The sequence below is a fragment of the Anopheles marshallii genome, chromosome 3 (genome assembly GCF_943734725.1).
Source record: "Anopheles marshallii chromosome 3, idAnoMarsDA_429_01, whole genome shotgun sequence".
NCBI lineage: Eukaryota > Metazoa > Arthropoda > Insecta > Diptera > Culicidae > Anopheles > Anopheles marshallii.
This window is the reverse complement of record NC_071327.1, coordinates 61,542,368-61,562,019: the sequence shown is the minus strand read 5'-3', so window position 1 is coordinate 61,562,019 and position 19,652 is coordinate 61,542,368. Positions and strand designations below refer to the sequence as shown.

The window sequence follows — 19,652 nt, the reverse complement described above, 5'->3', positions numbered from 1 at the left end:
TTTGCTATTCTCACAAACTAGATGACGTAGGACACCGACTGTATTATTGAAATATTTGTCCAAATTTAACTGTGTAGGTTGCTGATTGGTTATCTAATTTATACAAATTTTACCTAACAAAAACCTCTAACAATCTTATGTTTTTTCAAGTTTCTACGTAATCTTAAAAAAAATCCCAAAATACAGATTACGAAGTATAAATATTACAGGGATTGGCTATGGCAATGAAAGACAAGAAACAGTACTATTGATCATCAAATCGCTGACTACACTCATTTTCTCCACATTGACGATTGCTCTTCAGTTGTTATTTTTTTATAAAGAGTACCAAATGTACAAACTTTTAATCACGAATTATAGTTTTAATTTTAATCATTATATTATCAATTTTATTTTGAAATTCTCTCAAATATCGCGCTCTATTCGAGCTGCAACAATCTGCGATGCTGACGCTGATACTACTCGAATGCATTCGTGCCTCAGTATCAAAGCTTGCCTATTGAAAGCTTTTCAAGTTTCAACGTTGTACGTCTCTCTGAGCTTGGGTAAGTTTCATTCGCTACTGTTCGAAAAAGTTTGTTGCTTTGTTAATGAAAGTTTTACTTTCAAAATATGACCGTTGCGCAAACGAAAATGCCGTGCCGTTTATAACAATCTGAATGATATCACAAAAGTGGGTCTTAAAAAAGTCCCCCCGAGACTATCTGTTTACAACAATCCTCTGTTTTGTCATGCTGATTTGAGTACACATAAAAAAAAAATTGCATTTCATGGGTATATTTATTTGTGATTTTGTTACTATTTGTGTATTTTATTTTACACTTATTTACTGTTGTTTTTACTGTGTATTTTGCTGTTTATTTGTGTGATTTTTATTACTAAGTGATTTTGAAAAAAAGCATTTTAATTATCTTATATTTCTACATCCATCTATAAAAATGAGTTTACCACATGCAACAAAATCCAATACTTTCTAAATAAATATGTTTTGAGCAATGCATAATATTTATTAGAATTCACAGTACATCTTCACGTTATTACATCCATATTAATTTGTGACACTGAGTTTAAATATTTATTTGATTCTTTATCGTTATTTTTTTTTATCTTTTCGAAAACAAAACAAACCACCTGCCAAAATAACAGAAGATAAATAGATTTTAGTTTTAAAATACTATCTCAGTTGCAGAACAACATGTTTTAAAATGCTGGTTTAAATTTGCAGCTTTAGGTTGTGCCTCGAATGGCAAGCGTTTTATCAACAACGAAGCATTCTCCATTACTGTACAGTACGGCTCAAAGTGTTGGTAGCGTAGACAAACGCAAAGGTAACGCCAGTTTACTCTTGCTGTGTCGTGGGTTTACTCTTCTCCGTGCAGTCATCAGATTCCTCAGGACCGATTGTTTTCTCGCATACCTACAAAGAAAATGGTATAGTTTAAAAAATGTCCCACTAAAAATATTCGTCCACTCTGACCACTCACGTGCAAACTACTCGAGAGGAGCTTCTCGATCTTTTCCACGTCAAGATTTTCATCCATCGCGGACACTTTCTTCAGCGCGGACGAAACGATGCTCAGATCGCCACGCAGCTCACTCACGACGGCGGTTATCTTCTTCGCATTGCTTAGCACCTCCACCGTTTGCGTGTAGGGATTGTAGCGAACTCCAAACGGCCGTTGTATGGTGTCCGCGTAAGCCCTGTTGGAAGAAGGCACATTGACAGTAAAGAGCACACCGTGCAAAAGTCCTCCCCAATGCTCACCTCATCTTCTCCTTAGCCTCCTCGAACGAGTCGGTGTAGTAGTACGCGTTCTGGTACGCCGTGATGATACACTCTTCCTGACACGTAACCTCCGGATCGAACCGCTTTATCTTGTCCGGCGTAGTGATGGCGTGCTGTAACTCTGCGACGGACGACAGCAAACCCGCCCCAAACACCTTGAAGCTACCATCCGCCTGGCGACAGAGACCGAACTCAACCGTAAAGAAGTACAGTGTTGCCAGCTTGTTGATGTCGTCTTCCGAAGCACCCAGCGACGCTAGACCAATCTCCTGCGAGAACTGGGCGAAGCTCGAGTTGGCCAGCAGGGGCATGTGCCCGAGCAGCTCGTGGCAGCAGTCGCTGGAAATACAAAATTTCAAATTATACGTTGCCCGCCCGCGCGTGGTATAATTCGAAATTTCAATTTACGGTTCCGGCGTGTAGAACGGATCGGACGAGTGGCGAATGTACTGGGTGCAGTGAAACACGCGAAACGCCAGCCCGGACAGGAAGTCCCTCGGCGACAGGTAGCCCGCCACGGGACGTATCTGGAAGCCTGTCTTGCGCTTCAGAAACACGTTGATGTCCTGCAGCTGGGGCAGATTGTCCTCCCGGTAGCCGCAGTACTTCACCAGCTCGGGCCAGTTCTCCAGATACTCCGGTACGGCATACTTGACGTAAAGCTTGTGCAGCTCACGGAACACTGTGCCCCTGCGGAATGGAAGGTAATAGAGTACGGTATCTACACCGACCACACGATTCATCGTCGTCTTGAAGCGTAAAGTTCACGCTTTAGAATCTTCTTGCGAGTAACTCAATTAACCCTGCTGAATGGAACGCTCGTTAGGCGCAACGGAACAACATTCGGATTGATTACACTCCAGGAAAGTGTAACCGGATGCAGAGAGTTCCGGCTCAAGAATTGTCCCGACACTCCGTAAATGACGCACAACCCCCCCCGATCGATGTCTCGAGACATGCAATGACTTTGAAAAGTGTAAATCTAATTTACCAGGTTTTGATTTCCTCCGGCGTATACTGAACCCTCGGGATGGGGCTGCCACTAGCGGAGCGATGGGGCAGATGTAGAAGAAACAGGATTAGTGAAACCGCCCACCGACAACAACGCACGATCACACACTCACTGCTTGTAGGAGTTGGCAATGGCCGCAAATTGCTCTCGACGCTTGCGGTAGACCGGATCCTTGAAGCCGGGATGGTCCGCATCAAGCTCGCTGCCGTACATCAGCACGTTCTGGGCCCGGTCCAGATCGGAAATTTTCCTTGGAAACCAGTGCATTTCACCGAAATCTATTGCAACCGACGGGATGGCAGATATTACCGGACTTAAATACACACAAGCCACTACCCTAGAACCTACCGAAACTTCCGCAAGCGGACAGTGGCGTCGGTGGTGGCCCGTCGCTGTTCACCTGGGCCGCGTAGTTCACCGATTGGACCTCGCGCTTCAGCAATCGCAGCACCTGGTCCAACCGGTTTGCATCACACTCCACGTCGACCAGCACATCCGCACTGTCGCACGTTTCGCCGCTCTTGTTCAGCTCCACGTGCAGCACGTTGATGCCGAGCTCTTGGAAGACGCGCAACGCACTGGCCAGACCACCGATTTGGTTTTTCAGCGTAAAGATGATGGAAGTTCGATCGACACCCATTCGCTCGTTGCCGTTGCTGTGGTCGACTGATTTCTGATTGACGGTCAGATAGTTTGTGGAAGATAGGAAATACAAATACAACTTTAAGTAACTTATTTAAGTAACATTCTTTTGGATTGTTACTGCATTTTTTTTATAGAATTCTGTGCCTTTTTCCATAGTCTTATATTTAGATGCTTGATGTTGAGTCTAAAACACCGTCGGCCATGAATGTGATCTAATGCGGAACGGACCGGATCGAAACAGAAATTTCAACTACGTGGTAGTAAAAAGTACACAATTTGAAAGAAATTTTCACAAGAATAAGATCTATAAAACCAGTTTTACAATAATATGTTAGTTTTGCTGAGAGTTTTGTAATTTTATCGCTTTTATGAAACTAATTTGACTTTAATGAATGGTAGCAAATGTTAAATTTCGACACGAGAGTAAGTAAAACAATTAGAAATAACAAATATTAAGAAAAATCTTCTGTAACCTGCTGGAAAGATCTTCAGAACTATATCTATCGTTTGGTGGATCGTTAAGTTAGTTAAATAAATTAAAGTTAAAATTTAGACAAGTAAATCGTTAAATTACCAACATACAACTTATCTTTAATTTATATTGGAATATATCACGTATCTTAATCATAGTTTGGAGGCCTTTTCGAATAAAAACTTCATGCTTGATATTTCAAAACTTAGAAAGATTGAACTTTTGAAATTGTATTTTTTGTATTTCTTCGATCCAATCATAAAAAAATAATATTTAAAAATAAACCAACCAAAGCGACGACGCTGCAAATTTTTAATATTTTTTTTATTATTTTTCATAATAAACTTCAAAGAAACATTTCATAATGCTGAAAAATTATCTAATTTTTACGCAAAAATAGCAAAAAAATTAATAAAAGTAAATGATCAATATATTTATTAAACATTAAAAACATATAAAAATTAATTTATTTAATAAAGAAGTAGATAAGATAAATAAATTCACTGAACTCAATGCACTGAAAATTGTATGATGGATTTCAAATTAGTAGTATCACAAAGTTTATCGAACCTCCACTCTAGAACAGACACTTTTATAACATGAATCCTTTTTTTATGTATACAACACATCGAAAGAGGAATTAAAAGAAAGAACACTTTCTTCCCAAAAGATTTGGGGTAAAGTAAGCAAAAGATAGCAAATAAATTACACAATGTGCGTTAAACCGCTTAAACGATCTGTTTGCTCTTTTATCACTCCCAAAAAACTTCAAGAATTTAAAACCGTGTCCAAGTGTTCAAGGATTTAATGCGTAGTTGATCATAACTGAGGTCACATGAAACACCAGCAGCTTTTATGCGTTAATCCGGAAAGTCGTCCATCTCGTCACAGGTTCACCATTTTTACAAAACATTCACATCCACCAGAGTATGTGCACTTGTTCATAATTACAGCAAATTCCTTGCGCCGATGCAGCGGACTGCCCTCCTTCACTGCCCACTCCTGATCGCCACTGTGATACAGCCATAATCCCAGTAATCCTTTGCCGGAACCACTCATCGTGTGTGCTTGAACGATGCCGAAACGTTGCCCCAAAAACGCAGATCGAGTGCCAACTGGTTGAGGGGGGGCAAAAAAAAAACCACACTTAAACGCTGGACCCCACACGCGGTAACGCGGTAGTTGCTTTCCTGCGATGCCACCCGGACGACGACACGACACGCACGACGCACTCGAATCAACTGGTGAGTTTTTCAATCACTAATGGCCCTTTTATACCTTCCGGTGGGAACCTTCGAACCGTGCATCTACTATCCATCCCCCCCCGAACAAGGTGATCCTTCGTCCCACGTCAAATGGGGACGGGAGATTCCTTACTTTCCCCCAGCCCCTCGGACCAAGCGGCAAGACTCGTGGGAAGGATGAGTTGGAAGAAGGACAGTGTGGAACGTGTGGAAATATATTCTAGGTTGCTTACCATCCATTTCATTCGCAGCCACTCGAACCCGTACCCGTTCAGCACGGATCCTGTTTTGGCGTACCGTATAGCAAACCAGCATAAAATCTTCTCCTTTCGGCACATTGGCCCAACCTCCAACGATCCATTCCTTCCTTGTTAGATAGATCGTAAGCGTTTCAGTGTGTGTGTCTGCCTTTTTTCTGTAGCAGTTTCATACTCATCCTCACCCCTGAATCTACCCCAAACCGCACGATGACGATGGTGGCGCACTGGATTCCGTGCGATGTTCTTTCTCGTTGGACATCCTTAAGAAAATGTAGCCCCCTCCCCCCTCCTCGATTGGCTGAATCACGATAATGTCAGGAATAATCTAAACTTTATCGGCGTTGTGATTTTATGCTGGTACTGTGAGATGTGTGGGGCAGGGAAGGGAAGGGAGGAGATGAGTGGAATCGGGAAACGTAAAACCGGGCACGAGTTGTTGATTATGACCGATCCCGATTGGGAACTGGGCGCAAGGGTGCTACCGGCACAGGATAATGACGACGACGATGGAGACACCGTTCGCACCGCATGAGACAAACTTATCACTTCCTGGAGCAATCCTGTGCGACACAGGGTATGATGGTTTTACGAAATTGAAAGCGAAATAGTTAAAGCAGACATTAAAATACGTTCGATTGCATTTGAGCAACGTTTAAACAATGGCGTTGAGGTAATTTAGCAAAGCAGACGACATAAGTTTTCCTCATGAAAAAACCATGTTTTGATGAGTCATGTCACATTGATTCAATTTGTTGTTAAATATAATTGTAGCATTATCGAAAAAGCTTTAAAACAAACAGATTATTTATAAAAATAAAAAAAAAACCGATATTCCTTCCTTCAAACCCTAAAGAAGTCTCGTTTCCATCATAATAAAACAACGAATCGCATCACTAAAAGGCATTAGAAACGTTTCATCCATTCCTCATTGGTGGATAATAGCTACAGATGCTTGCGTACGGTAAGAACCTAAAAAAAAAACGGCGGAAGAGACGAAAACGAATCTCATCCCAAGTGTTTATCTACCAGCTCGAGTACTTACCGAGGCATTCCGTATAAAATCACTATTTGTTCCGTGGCTTGGCGCCGCTTATTCTTAGACGGATGGGACTACATGTGCTCACCACATACACACACACACACGCGTATGCCTGGAAGGGAACCGAGATCCCTTTTTTTCCTCGAGTGCCACACTCGCCCTTGCTGGCGTCCAGTTTTGGGGAGGAACAAAGTCTCCCACAATGGGCCGTCACTCGTGATGGCGCTGAAATCATCGTAACGTCGTTACGCCGCGTTAAAACCTTCGTGCAGAAGCAACGAGAAGAATTAATTTCTTTCCACCATTGTACGTGCGGTTCCATGGTTTCATCCCTTCACGGCCACGTAGCGTTAAAGATCCGACACTGACCTTTCCGGGAGGTACTGGATCGTTGGTTTTTTGGTTAATTTCACAGATATCATTTCATTGGCACAGTTTCTTGCTGGAAGAGAACGGAATAAGATGAGAGCATGGAAAAACCAGGCACTGAAAACTCCTCCCCCCCATCCCCCCTCCCCCTCGGAATAGGGCCAACAAGGTGCAGGAACGGAATGGCAGGACAGAAACTCTTTGAAGAACGGAACTCTGAAGCGTACTTAAACGACCGCAAGCGTGCACTGCACAAACGGGACACCGGAGCAAACAGGACACGCTTCAATCGCCGCCGCCGGTTGTGTGGGCCCTGTGTGCGGTGGATAATGATAGTGATGATAAGGGAAAACCATGTAACAATGCTGGCAGCATTTTCCACTTGTTGCTGACTGAATCGGTCGGTTCGGTCGGGCAGGGAGCAAGGGGGAGAACTGCGGAGGAGCGAACCCAATGGGATGGGAAATAAAACCGAATCTCTGTTGAACCATCAGCACTGCTGACAGAGTGGACCGACTGTGTGGTTTGCTGGTTCGTTCTTTAACCACAGTGATCAGTGAACCACAGCGGCTCTACTGCTCGGTTTGATTTCTTCTGCGGTGCCACAATGTTTGAATAGGAAACCAATCGAGACTCGATTGAAAAGTGCATGAAGCTATGGGGAAAAAATAACAAAATGCGAAGGTTTTCCAACTAGAAGTAGTTGATTCTTTTGCGTTCACCCCCTCTGTAGGAGTGGAATCGATTGACGACTGTGAGATACACCATCGAACTTCAGCACTGTCCAGTATCGATTCACTTAATGTAACGACTTGTGGTGGGTAGATCGGTTCGCGAAAGTCAGTCTCAAAATGGACGTACGGTAAGCGATAAGCGCTAATTCATGAATATATTCATCAGCACGGGATGGGAAAACGAAGGAATCGGCTGGAATCAACCGGTGCTGGATGAATGGGATAAGCGGGAAGATTTCTTAACGAACCTTCATTGATTGATTATTCTTGCACGTTGCCGCAGGATATCTAAACCGCTTCTGTAACGGTTTGTTACATTTGATAACAGATTTGGTTGAAAATTGTTGTAAAATGGAGTAGAATGTGTTATGTTACACTGTTTCTTTCGAACTTTGCAAAGTTTAACATATTGAAGCATCAGACAATCGACTTAAAAAGGCATTGCGGAATCAGTTATCCAATGTCATTCTAACGGCCTGCCCACTGCACGAGAGCCTCGGGAGTCTGGTGCGTTTTATAATAGTTAGTTTATCATACAACTTATCCGGCTCGTCGTTGTAGCAGCTCTTTCATTTCCCTTGAAACCATACGAGACAGAAAAGCCATGAGAATAACGTGTCTAAGAGCTTTTAGTCCATTTTGCACTGAGACTGAGGTGACTGAGAAAGAACAATTTGAACCGATTTAAAATGTGTGATCACATATCTTTAAGATATGCCTGGAGCAATACGGGCTGGACGATTCTTAAGAATGACCAGAAATAAGATACCACTTCACCGTTCGAAGAAGGAAGTGTCTCCAAGCTCATGTGAATTGTACTTTAGTTTAATATTCCAATAGATGTAAAGCAATACGGCCAGGCCGTTGTTCTTCCTCTTTATCGGCACAACTACCTCAAGAGGTACCACCCAACTACCATTTCTAGCGTACTATGATTTTATTCACTCCTAACTGGATAGTCAGTCCAGCGCACGGGGATTGGTCCGGATGGGATTTTGGTCTGGTCCGTTTGTGTGAAGACAGGCGCCGCTACAAATACACCAAAGAGAAGGCCTTTATTCACTAAAACGAAAGATGTCCTGAGTCCAGTCGGGATGACATCCCTTTTGGTTTATGATTCTTTCATCTTCAACTTGGGGATTTTTATCATATAGTAGATGATATGTGATATAAGAGAACTGTTACCAACATAATGTCAGCAAGTCTTAGTCTTCCATTTCTAATGTTAAAAGACTTTTGTTTATCTGTAGCTTTACAGTCAGCTTTGTCCACAAGAAAATGACCCAAATAGAATCTTGTCGTGGATGTGTAAAGTGATGAGCTCAGAATCCGTATTATTTAACACTAGAATTCGAGATTCTAGCCGTAACAACTTGCTACGTCATGCCTTACTAGTTCATTAATTATTAGCTTACTAATTACTACCAATATATCGTCGGGTCGCCAACTCGTTTGATCGTTCTACCAACATGGTCCTTTGCCGTTATACAATTTGTGGAATCAGCTTAAATCGTGTATCATCCATCAAGGATCTCGGAGTGTGGCTTGACACGAAACTAACGTTTAACGTTCATTTGGAGTTTGTTCTTGGCAAAGCCAACCGTATGTTGGGGCTCATTACTCGTTTTTCGTCAAATATCCGTGATCCTTTATGTTTCAAGGCTCTGTATTGTTGCTGGGTGCGTTCGATCCTCGAATATGCTTGCGTTGTTTGGTCACAGTCTGGAGTTACTGCGATTGCTAGGATTGAGGATTGAATTTTTCGTACCCGTCTTCGTGATCTCTCTCCCCTATCCTTCCCTTAATGTTAGTTATTAAGTCACATTGGTTAGCCTTTAAGGCAGACTTATGGTTTTTTTTAATAAATAATAATAAATAAATAATATCTATTCTGTAGAACGAACTCAAAAACAAATTTTAAACAGCAGAGGCCAACAGAAAACTCCTTAGAAAAGTGAAATTAGAAATTATTGACTGCGTGTAACGTTTTGCTATGATTTAAAGAATTATCACTTAAACTATAAAAGTAGTATTTTATTTTGCTTTACATAAGTTCTGATATAATTTTTCTTTGATATCAGCACAATTGTAGAAGTATCTAACACGATTCCACAAAAGTTATGCCTCGCCCGCAGTAAGGATGAAAAATTATGGCAACGAACAATTACACTTAAAAAAGGATGTACGTCATCGTTTCTGCGCTGCAGAACCATCCCAACACATCCCATAAAACAACTGACAGCCAACCTGCCCGTGTTACGCCAGGCCGAAAACATCCGAGCCTACAAATGCGCATGCACCTGGCACCAGTTTCCCCTTTGCATGCCATAATCGATACGCAAACGGCGCCTGGCACATGGTTACCGGGTGCGGGAAAACATGCTCCCGCTCTGCGCGGGTTTGTGAGACAGGAAAACCTGATCCTTGCTCTCTGTACCGTCCAGCTCGGAAACGTCATCATTGCCAGTAGGAAGAACACGCTCTCCCTCTCGCTCCGTGACCGTTTTTAAACCTGTCAATCGCAACCATCGCAAGGGCTTCGCTTACTGGGCTCTGCCATGATGGAAAATGGTTACGTTACGGGAAAAACTGTCAAACGTCAGGAGAGCGAAAGAGAGAGAGAGAGCGCGCGCGTGTGCCTTGTATCGTGTCTCAAGGAAGGAGATCGGTGCAGCCATCGCATAGACGCAGCCTCGCGTAGTAATCCAACTGAACGGGCAAACTTCAGTTGATTTTTCGCTGAGGTTTGCAGCGTGTAAGCGCAATAGATTTGCCAACAGTTTGGACAATCCGATTCGTAGTGGATATTTACTCAAAGGGGGACCACCAGTGGCCTTTGGTTGGGACCCCGGCCACGGTTCGGAACGCGGGTGCGGTGAGCGCAGTTCGGTGTGTGAAAATTGCAAATGTCGCTAGTGGGGCAGTGAGAAGATTTGGTGAGGCTATCACCCGACAGTTTGGTGTTGGAATAGCCATATTAGCCCAATAAAAGCAATATTACCCAACTATAGGTGCGTGCGTTTGGGAGTGTGTGTGTGTGTTCGAAGTTGTGTTATACGGCACGGTTAATTCCGTTTCCACCACCGTAAGCCAACACCATGGCCGACACGGAGTTTGAGGAGCTCCGTCAAAATCTCGACACATTGCCAACGTTCCGGAAGGCTCCAGCCCCGTTCTATTCGTAAGTAAGGCAGCGCAAGAGATGTGGAAAAGAAACGGTACCAAAGGAATTACGACGGCTCCAACCTATAATTTACCTTAAACCCTATTTAACCTTAACCAAGCATTGCTGCAAAGTAGGATGGAAAATGGAAAGCTTAATTTTCTCCCCCATTTTGCCGTCCTTGTGTGAGGAAAATTCCTTCTGTTTAGTACTCGGGTGTGAGTGTGTGTGTGCGTGGGCTTATGAATGTATATGAAAGAGTGTGCGTGTGTGTGAGTATGTGCATCAAATCAGTTCCACTAGGAAGGCAAAGCGAAAGGAAAACGGGCAACAACAAAACGCCACAGCATGTCATCATCCTTGACACGTTCGAGAGCGAAAGGGGCCGCCGGGCGTTGGGTTTTTGCACATGATGATGCATAAAATCGTGCCAGACCGCCAGGAGCGTACCCACTGGGCCTATGGGCAAATATATACGCTTGGCATATCCACTGCGGGACGATTTGCGTACTGCGTTACGTACGCGCGGCCGTCTCCACCTCGTCAGCAGGAGCGCGTTTTGGCAGAGCTCACACACCAGGCCAGGGTTTTCAGTGTGTCGCAACAGCAGCAGCAGGCCTGAGCCTGTGTGTGTGTGTGTGTGTGCTCTCCGGATGAGGTTGGGAAATGAATGCAATAACATCTGCCCGCTTTGTGTACGTGTGCTCTCCGCACCACAGGTGTATCTCCCATGTGTCCGTGTGAATCGGTGTTTGTGCTCGGCGATTTTTTTTTTTGGTGCGGATGTTTTCCATCTCCTATCAAAATGGGTTCCTTTTTTTTGTTTTTCTCTTCTCGGTTCCTCATTGAAGGCGACCCATCTCAAGAGAAAACATCATTTGCAGGCAATGCCAAGGCTACCTCAACAGAAGGAATAATGGAGTGCCACTGCTAGGGGCGCGCGCGTGTGTGTGTGTATTGGATGTCCCCAACACGGAACTGTTTGAACGTGATTTATGGAAGAAGTTTTAAAAATAGGCATCTCCCGTATCGCCCACCGCCACGCGCCCGTGTTCATTCCACCATTGTTGCAAGGATATTTTGTGTACGACGCCAACTATTTACAATCTACCTCTTTTCCGTTCCTATTTTTTTTTCCTCCACGTCGGTGGAAAGTGGATGAGAAAACAGCCAGCCAGCTTCCACACAACGTCGAGGGCTTTCGCAACATCCATTTTCACTATTAAATAGGATGCTTCACATTTCTGCCGGACCGGCACAGGACGAAGGTCTTACAGCAGGGCGTGCAAATACGTGTACGGAAGCGAATGAGAAGTAGTGTGCTTTGCTTTTGAAAAGCTTAAATAAAGAGATTTTTGTCTCCGAGCGTCTGTGGAAGGAAAGCCATTTTCTAAATATGCCTATCCTGGAGGTACGCACACAGGGAACACAGGGAAGCCAAAGGAGCATGCTGTTGAATTAAAACACACTCCGGACTTCATGTGAAAAGTGGACAAGTTTGTTGCCGTTTTTAGCTGGGAACAGCCGTGCGAGACTCCATGACACTCTCCCCGACTCCCGTGGATGAATAAAGGTACCCGAATGTACGGCAGCTCGTGCACTTTGCTTGATTTACATTGCGAACTAATGAGTCACGTTTGACTCTAGCGGCTCATGACGAGCATTTTTAATCACCGCACAAGTAGGGCAAGTGGGCCTGCATTTAGGAAGGTCAGGCACCGCTAGAATGCAGTGACGTTTTTGTTCTCACTACTTCATTTTAGGATGTATTCCTGGTGTATGGTAAAACAGGGAGACAGTTGCCTTTCTTGAGAATTGAATAGTTGTAACATGAGAACTCGTTGTTTGAAAAACAAAGGGGTATAGTTGCCGTGCTTCACATATCTGCTGACGGGAACCTCATACTCCATAATTGGATGTTAAAACGAAACCCAGAACCTTTTTTTTATACCTTCCCCGAGGGCATTCCGTTTGTGGCGCCTTAATCGGGGGTTGTTAAAATTAATCGAATTTCCGCACGACCTTCACGCATCGCCGCTCATCCCATTGTGCTGTCCCCAATAAACCTTCATTAGATGCATGCGTCCCTGCGGTGGAGGAGAGGATTGTTCGTCTTAGGGATCAATTCGATGGGATATCAGTAAAACAGGGCCAGTACCCCCCGCACTCTCGATATCAGTTTACGATGCCGGCAAATAAATGCGCTGGAGCGCGCGTCGCCCGCAAAGGACGCGTATGCCGTTCTAAGCGATGGACTGAAAAAAGAGCGAAACGAAAAGAATGAAAAAAAAAAAACACGAAAGTGATGTCACTCGAGGAAGATAAAATCCGATCAATACGTGCCCGTTCAATAGAAGCGCCGTTAGTCTTCGGATAAGATGAGCCGGAAGTTTTGTACTTTTTTTTTCCTGTTAGGCTCCACACGGAATTGTCCCATTTTTCACGCCCGGCTGGGCCGTCTCTGACATTTTGGACAATGCGAGGCTGCTCCCTGATGCCTTTCCGTTTGCAGCCGCACTGTTGTTGGCAAACGTTCACACCCCAACTCGACCGGGTCCGAGGGCAAGCGGGTTGAAACTGAGCTAAAAATGGGGTCATCTCCCGGTAGCTGGGAACGGTTTTTTAATTTATTTAGCAGCAATTTTCTGCCTCGATTGCAGTTCGGTTTCTGCAGCAGCGGCGAGCTCCGGAGCATAGGAGCAACTCAGATGAGAGCTAAATTAATTACACCAACCGGAGTGCCAACCGACTAATCTTGTTCCATTGCATATGCTACTCCTGATGTACTTGTGGTGCTTTTTTCTCACAGGTTGGTAGCGGATCTCGATTTGGACGATTCGCCATCGTCGAAAAGTGATGCATCGTCCGACCACGAGGAAGATGGTCCGCTTTCGACGAGCGATGGTACGGCGGAATCAGTACTCAAAGGTACGCCCAGCAAGACGCAGCAAATCATCCAGACGATCAGCACGATCAGCAGCAGCAGCAGTACGGGCGAGGATGATGAACTTGGTGACGGATTGCGCACCGTAACGCTTGGACCACGGAAGTCTTCGATTGTGGCCGACGACGAAGAGGTGCTGGTGGTGTCCGGTGGTTCGGGCCCGGAAAGTTTGCTCCAGCTGCACCTAACTGGGACATCAGGGGCCGCCAAGAGCGCGGTAATCGATTCGCATGTGAGCGCATCGCACCATCAGCCGAACGTGGGACTGTGTGCCACTGTTACTTCTGTACCGGTGGACGTGACGTCGACGAACAGTGCGCAGCTAGCACGGACGAGCTCTCTCCCATGGATCCCGGGACAGGTGGAGCGAAGAAGGCGCAAGCTGCCGGAGATTCCGAAAAATCGTAAATGTAAGTCCAGTACCTAGGCGGACCTTGAATAGTCGAAGTGTCTAGTTTTCCGTTTCTTACCTTTTCTGTTTCGGTTGTTACAGCTTCCGTGCTACAGCTGCTAGCCGGCCAGACCTCGTTGGCAGACGAGCTTAGCGCCAGCAATCGAAAGCCACACTATCCTTCGGCACAGTACCATCCAGGTGCCAGCTTCTTCAAACAGAGCTCGCTGCTCGCACTCAAGTGCAGCTACCTGCTGGACGAAGACTCGAGCCCCGACTCGGAACGGTTGCAGAGTCTCGGCGATGTCGATAGCGGCCACAGTACGGCCCACTCACCGAACGACTACAAGAGCATGTCCCCGCCTCCACCGCAAGCGGCATCACCGGTAACGTCACCCTTCCCACCGCCCTACGGTGGCGTACCGTTCAGCCAGCTGGAGATGCTCGAGGCCACCCATCGGGCACTGCACAAGTTCATACCGCGGCACCACGACGAGATTGAGATTGAGATCGGCGATCCAATCTACGTGCAGAAGGAAGCGGAAGACCTTTGGTGCGAGGGAGTTAATCTGCGCACCGGTCGGCAAGGTATCTTCCCGTCCGCGTACGCCGTCGATCTGGACTACAACGATTTCGATCCGACCTCGATCGAGATGAAGCGGGAAAGGTATTTGCTGGGGTACCTGGGTTCGGTGGAAACGATGGCCCACAAGGGCACCGGTGTGGTGTGTCAGGCCGTCAGAAAAATCGTTGGCAATGGGACGGAGTCACCGAAGGCGCAGCCCTGCATACTGGAAATATCGGACCAGGGATTGCGAATGGTTGACCGATCGAGGGTAAGTGTGACGGTGACGGTAAAACCACCGAGACATATTCGTGAGAAACGTCCCAGCAAGTGTGTTAAGCTGTGGCAGCTCTATTAAGTGACGTTGATGCATTTTTAATGTGGGTCAATTTCCCAACAAGCTGTTTTTTTTTTTTTGGTGAAGACCTACGCTCGCAACATCATCGTTTGAGTGTCAGAAAGTATAATTTGGCCGAAATCAGTTCCACGTGGATGCTGCTCAGGAACTGTAGAGCGTAACCGTTAGTAAAACGGATAAATTATCATGTTTGAGCGAAATCAAGGCATTGCTAGTAAAACAGCATGAAGAGTGCTTAACTAATTCCTTTAGTTTAATTATACAACTTATTACTACCACACCTAACCATCCGAATAATGGTCGATGGAGGTGATAACAGGATAAAAGTTAGGAATTATTTAACAATGCTTCTATTAGTTGAAGTGGACTAATCGTTTTGACGTTGTGCTCTCTTTTGCAGAACAAAAAATCGAAAGGTCCCTGCATAGACTACTTCTACTCGCTGAAGAACGTGTCGTTCTGCGCGTTCCATCCACGGGATCATCGCTATATCGGCTTCATCACGAAGCATCCGACAGTGCAGCGGTTCGCGTGTCACGTATTCCAGGGTACCGAGTCAACCCGGCCGGTAGCAGAAGCCGTCGGGTAAGGCCGCAAATTAATATTACATGGCTACGGTAATGATTACCTCGTAACGTTTTCTTCCTTCTCGGTTGATCCAAAAACAGCCGAGCTTTTCAGAGATTCTACCAGAAGTTCATAGAAACCGCATATCCGATAGAAGACATCTACATAGATTAAAGCAGAGCGCATGAGGACATAAATTATTCCAACGGTCAGATGAGGTGACTGGTGCTCATCGAGAAAAGAACTTCCACCCTATGCCCTTCCCGGCTTTGTCCCGTTAAAGCACGCGAAAGCATCATTGGGTACGGAACGCGCGCCGTTCGTTGGACGTTGGAGCGCTCCGCTATACATTTGTGCTCAGTTCGACATCCTTCTGCGGTTTTGTGTTAGTTACACATGGTGAGGTGGTGTTTAGACTTTTGTACAGTTTTAGCCCTTAGTAGTGTTCTGGTGGCATCAGTAACGCCCCCGGAAACAGTATCGCTCTATGATACCAATGCAACCAAAGAAGAATAAATGTTAGAGCATGGCCGGAAGCAGCATCCTGCGCTTCAGTACGCCCATTATTAGAATACGTTGTTTATGTTTGGTATTTAGCAAAAACAAAAAGGATAAGGGATGCTTTACAATCGCTTTGGTGCATTTTGTGCCACCAGTGGAACGATGGTTCGATCGCCCTTTTGATTCCCTATTGACGACCAGCATGCACTGAACGGAAGGCGCTGCACATGAACTGTTAGATGCACTGTAACCGCACGCTTTCCGATAGCTTTGCAACCATTTTGTACCGACATTTTTCCTTCGATGCAGTGCAACGTTTTAGCTTTTTTGCAAACGAATCATACGAGGTGCGTAGTGCGCACGGTGGTGTGCAGTTAGTTGCGGGAAGTTAATCAGTATCTAGAATGTAACGATGGGGGTAAAGAGGGTAAAGAGAAAGTGCTATGTGTAGCAAAACTAGAAGCAAACCATCATCATTCCTTTTACAGGCTATTGCAATGGTTACAATTTTCCATAACTCTTGACACTTTAAAGCTATCCAACTACAAAGACAAACTCGTAATTCTTCTGCTCGTTGCTCTTTCGTCTTTTTCGTTCGCTGTACATAAAAAAAAAGGTAGCTAAAGGAAAACTTGTCACACAAAAACCATCAAGAGCTAGATAAAGACAACTGTAGGAAAAGATAGATGAATCGATAGAAGTGCTTTTTTGCGAAGGAAATACACCCGGCTCGAGTGCTGCTGAGAGAAAGAAGTGAAACAAGAAAAATCTATATTTATAGCACAGAGAAAAGATAAGGAAAAAATAAAAAAAGCATAGGAATAGTGAAAGTTAAAAGGTACAGCCACAGATAAATCCATTTGCTTGAATAAGAACACAATAAAACACTGTAATATAGTCGCTTTTCTTCCAACCGAAAAAAAAGAAACTAATCCCGAACAACAGCTGTACAACATATGAAAATGGGCGTACAGATTTGACATGAAAATTATCTAATGCAATATATTTTTTTCAAATAAAAAAAAACGTGTACTGCATGAACACAACCCGTGATCCATATTTGTAACTCAATAACATTGCAACACTTTCAAGCAACGCTGCAATATATAATACAGTCAGCTTCGTTAGGCAGTTGAATGTTTTTGATTTACACTTTTTCTTCCCTGTTTTCTAAAGTCACTTCGAACTGTGCAGGCAATGCGAGCTAAACGGAGAGCTTAAGGTTTGGATTGGCAAGTGCAAGCAAGCTTTAGCGATCGGGAGGTGTTGGAAAAATCTACAAACAAACAAATGCAAATACAACATTACTAGTTAAATCGATCATCAAGCTTATCAAGCAATGCATCAGCTATCAAGAAATAATACTCTACAAAGAAAAGTAGTTACATTGAGCATCCAATGCAAACATACACATGCAAGCGTAAACAAACCTAAACAAAAACTCGTTGTCGTTCAACTGTACTCATTTTTGCTCGAAAGGCAAATTATAAACATTGTACCAAGAAAAAAAAACTGAATGAAAGAATAAGGAAACTCCCCAAACATACATTCCGAAGCATTTACAGGAAAATGTAAGCGTATAACTGCTGTTTCAGTGTAAATGCCGGGAAGATGTAAGACGCGTTTTACGCAACAAACTTGTTAACTGACACTAACAAACAATCTGATGAACAATAACATTAAAGCAAGTGAATCTAATACACTAAACACGGTAAAGAAGCTGTACACCACTAAGCATGTACTGTCAATGCAAGCACACTGCGTGGTGTCTACTAAAGAAACCAAAAAAGGAAGACACGAAAGAAGCTAAAGCAACAAAACAAAGTGAACAAGTACTTTCTATTGCACAACTTTCGAGGAGCGAAACATTCGAGTTGAGAGCACTGATATCAGGGAAACTGGATTACGAAATGATGATAAGTGTCTTTTATCGTTAGTAAGCGTCCTGATGGGCCGCAATACAGCAGGATGAGACAACGGTGGCAAAGATGTTATGTACGGGGGGGAGGGCAGAACAAGGGGGGAAAAGCAAGCCTATATAATGTTTAGTGCAAAATGTACAAGCAAAATATATAACTGTGAAAAAGTCAACCTTAATACGTACGTTAATCAGTGTTTTATTCCTGTGTCTGCTGCTGTCCGTTCAAGGCACGAACTTTTCGGAAAGCGTTTTTGCCTACGAAGTTGCTGACCTAATAAGGTTTTGGGTATTTTCAATTGGTTGTATTGTTGTGTTTTATTTTTTGCGTTTCGTGAATTGTGATTTTTTTTTACCTTTTTTGGTTGCTTGCATACTGAACCTCTGCAAATTATGGTTTGCAATTATGAATCATCGAACAAAAACCGTACGCAACGAAAACCTTTTCACAAAGTGGTCAGCAATGTGGAAGTGGATAAGAAATTATTTATATCAACAGTACATAAAAGTGTTCCATAGGGTGTCTAGTCAAAATAAGTATGGAATTTCTTGCTTATAGAAGGATTCTCGGGGAGTTCTACTTTGGATAACATAATTGGTACGTTCATGGATAGTGTAGTTTAGTTTATGGTGAGTGAAGGGAGAGAACATAATCACTAAAACTGATCTGTTTTAACTAACATTGCATGAAATATCATAGCGGTGTGTAAACGCTAATAATAGGTTGTAGAAATATCCCACAGCTTCATATCCCTTGCTGACCTTCGTGGTCTCAATCTCTCTATTGGTGTATCATGTTGTAAATGGTAGTCCTCATTCGCTGCTGCTAGCTTCTGCTATCCTTGTTTTGCCTTTTTTGTTTTTGTTGTTTCTGTGAGCATGGTTCAGAATGGAAACGTTTTAATAAATATCATAAACATATTGTTTTACGTGACTTATCCGAACTGCTGGCACATAATGCTTTAGTACATCATATGTGTTTTTTTTTTCTTTTCTAATTTTTAACGCCTACATCTGGAATTGACCAGGTTTTGCTCTTGCACATCCGCCCATATGTCGCAACGCAACAAGCGATAATAAGATGACAATACATCCTCTATCCGCACATAACCTTCCTTCAGATTCAACACACATACACATTCACACACGCACACATATAAAAAGTAACTTTGTTCCATTCTACTAATTACACCTTATTTTATCAGTAACTTGTTTCTTTGTGTACCGTTGGTCTACCTTCTCCTTATCACTTCACTCTGTTAAACGAACTTTCCCGTTTCACTTAAGAAGCGAACTAACATTAACAAAATCAACTGTTTTAAACATCTCTTTTTTCTATCTCTACTCTTCAAGCTCTCTTTGCTCTTTTCTGTTATTCCCTATCCTAAAACAAAACAATAAAAAAATATATCATTTGTCTTGAAAGCGTTATTCACTTTCCGCCCACTCATATGCCGAACTAGCATAAAGCCGCGTCCGTTAGATAAATTACAGTAATGAGACACGTTAAACTTATTACACCTTGATTTTGGATTTTGCCGTTCAAAGTAACAAAACAAAGCACATTTCACGACCTATCTTTGAATGTGAAAACACTAGCAATTAAGAAATCTTGGGTTTTTCCTTCACACAATGACTCTTTCCAATACCTAGCCTACAACAAAACAGTAGCTTAACTATACGT

The 19,652-nt window shown here is 43.7% G+C and overlaps 2 protein-coding genes across 2 annotated transcripts; one reads left to right on the top strand and one right to left on the bottom strand.

Annotated features, from left to right (window-relative positions):
- Window positions 1-1,339: 1,339 nt before the first annotated feature.
- Window positions 1,340-4,974, bottom strand: LOC128712955 (tryptophan 5-hydroxylase 1). The gene is made up of 8 exons (XM_053807819.1): window positions 4,867-4,974; window positions 3,147-3,471; window positions 2,911-3,076; window positions 2,778-2,828; window positions 2,195-2,476; window positions 1,766-2,125; window positions 1,485-1,701; window positions 1,340-1,417 (listed from the first exon to the last, which is right to left on the bottom strand). Exons 1-8 carry the CDS (start codon window positions 4,972-4,974, stop codon window positions 1,340-1,342), a joined length of 1,587 nt encoding a protein of 528 aa, XP_053663794.1.
- A 5,685-nt stretch (window positions 4,975-10,659) lies between these two features.
- Window positions 10,660-15,723, top strand: LOC128710974 (JNK-interacting protein 1). Its single transcript, XM_053805840.1, has 5 exons — window positions 10,660-10,742; window positions 13,534-14,078; window positions 14,162-14,895; window positions 15,383-15,567; window positions 15,651-15,723. The coding sequence occupies exons 1-5, from the start codon at window positions 10,660-10,662 to the stop codon at window positions 15,721-15,723; spliced, it is 1,620 nt and encodes a 539-aa protein (XP_053661815.1).
- Window positions 15,724-19,652: the final 3,929 nt, after the last annotated feature.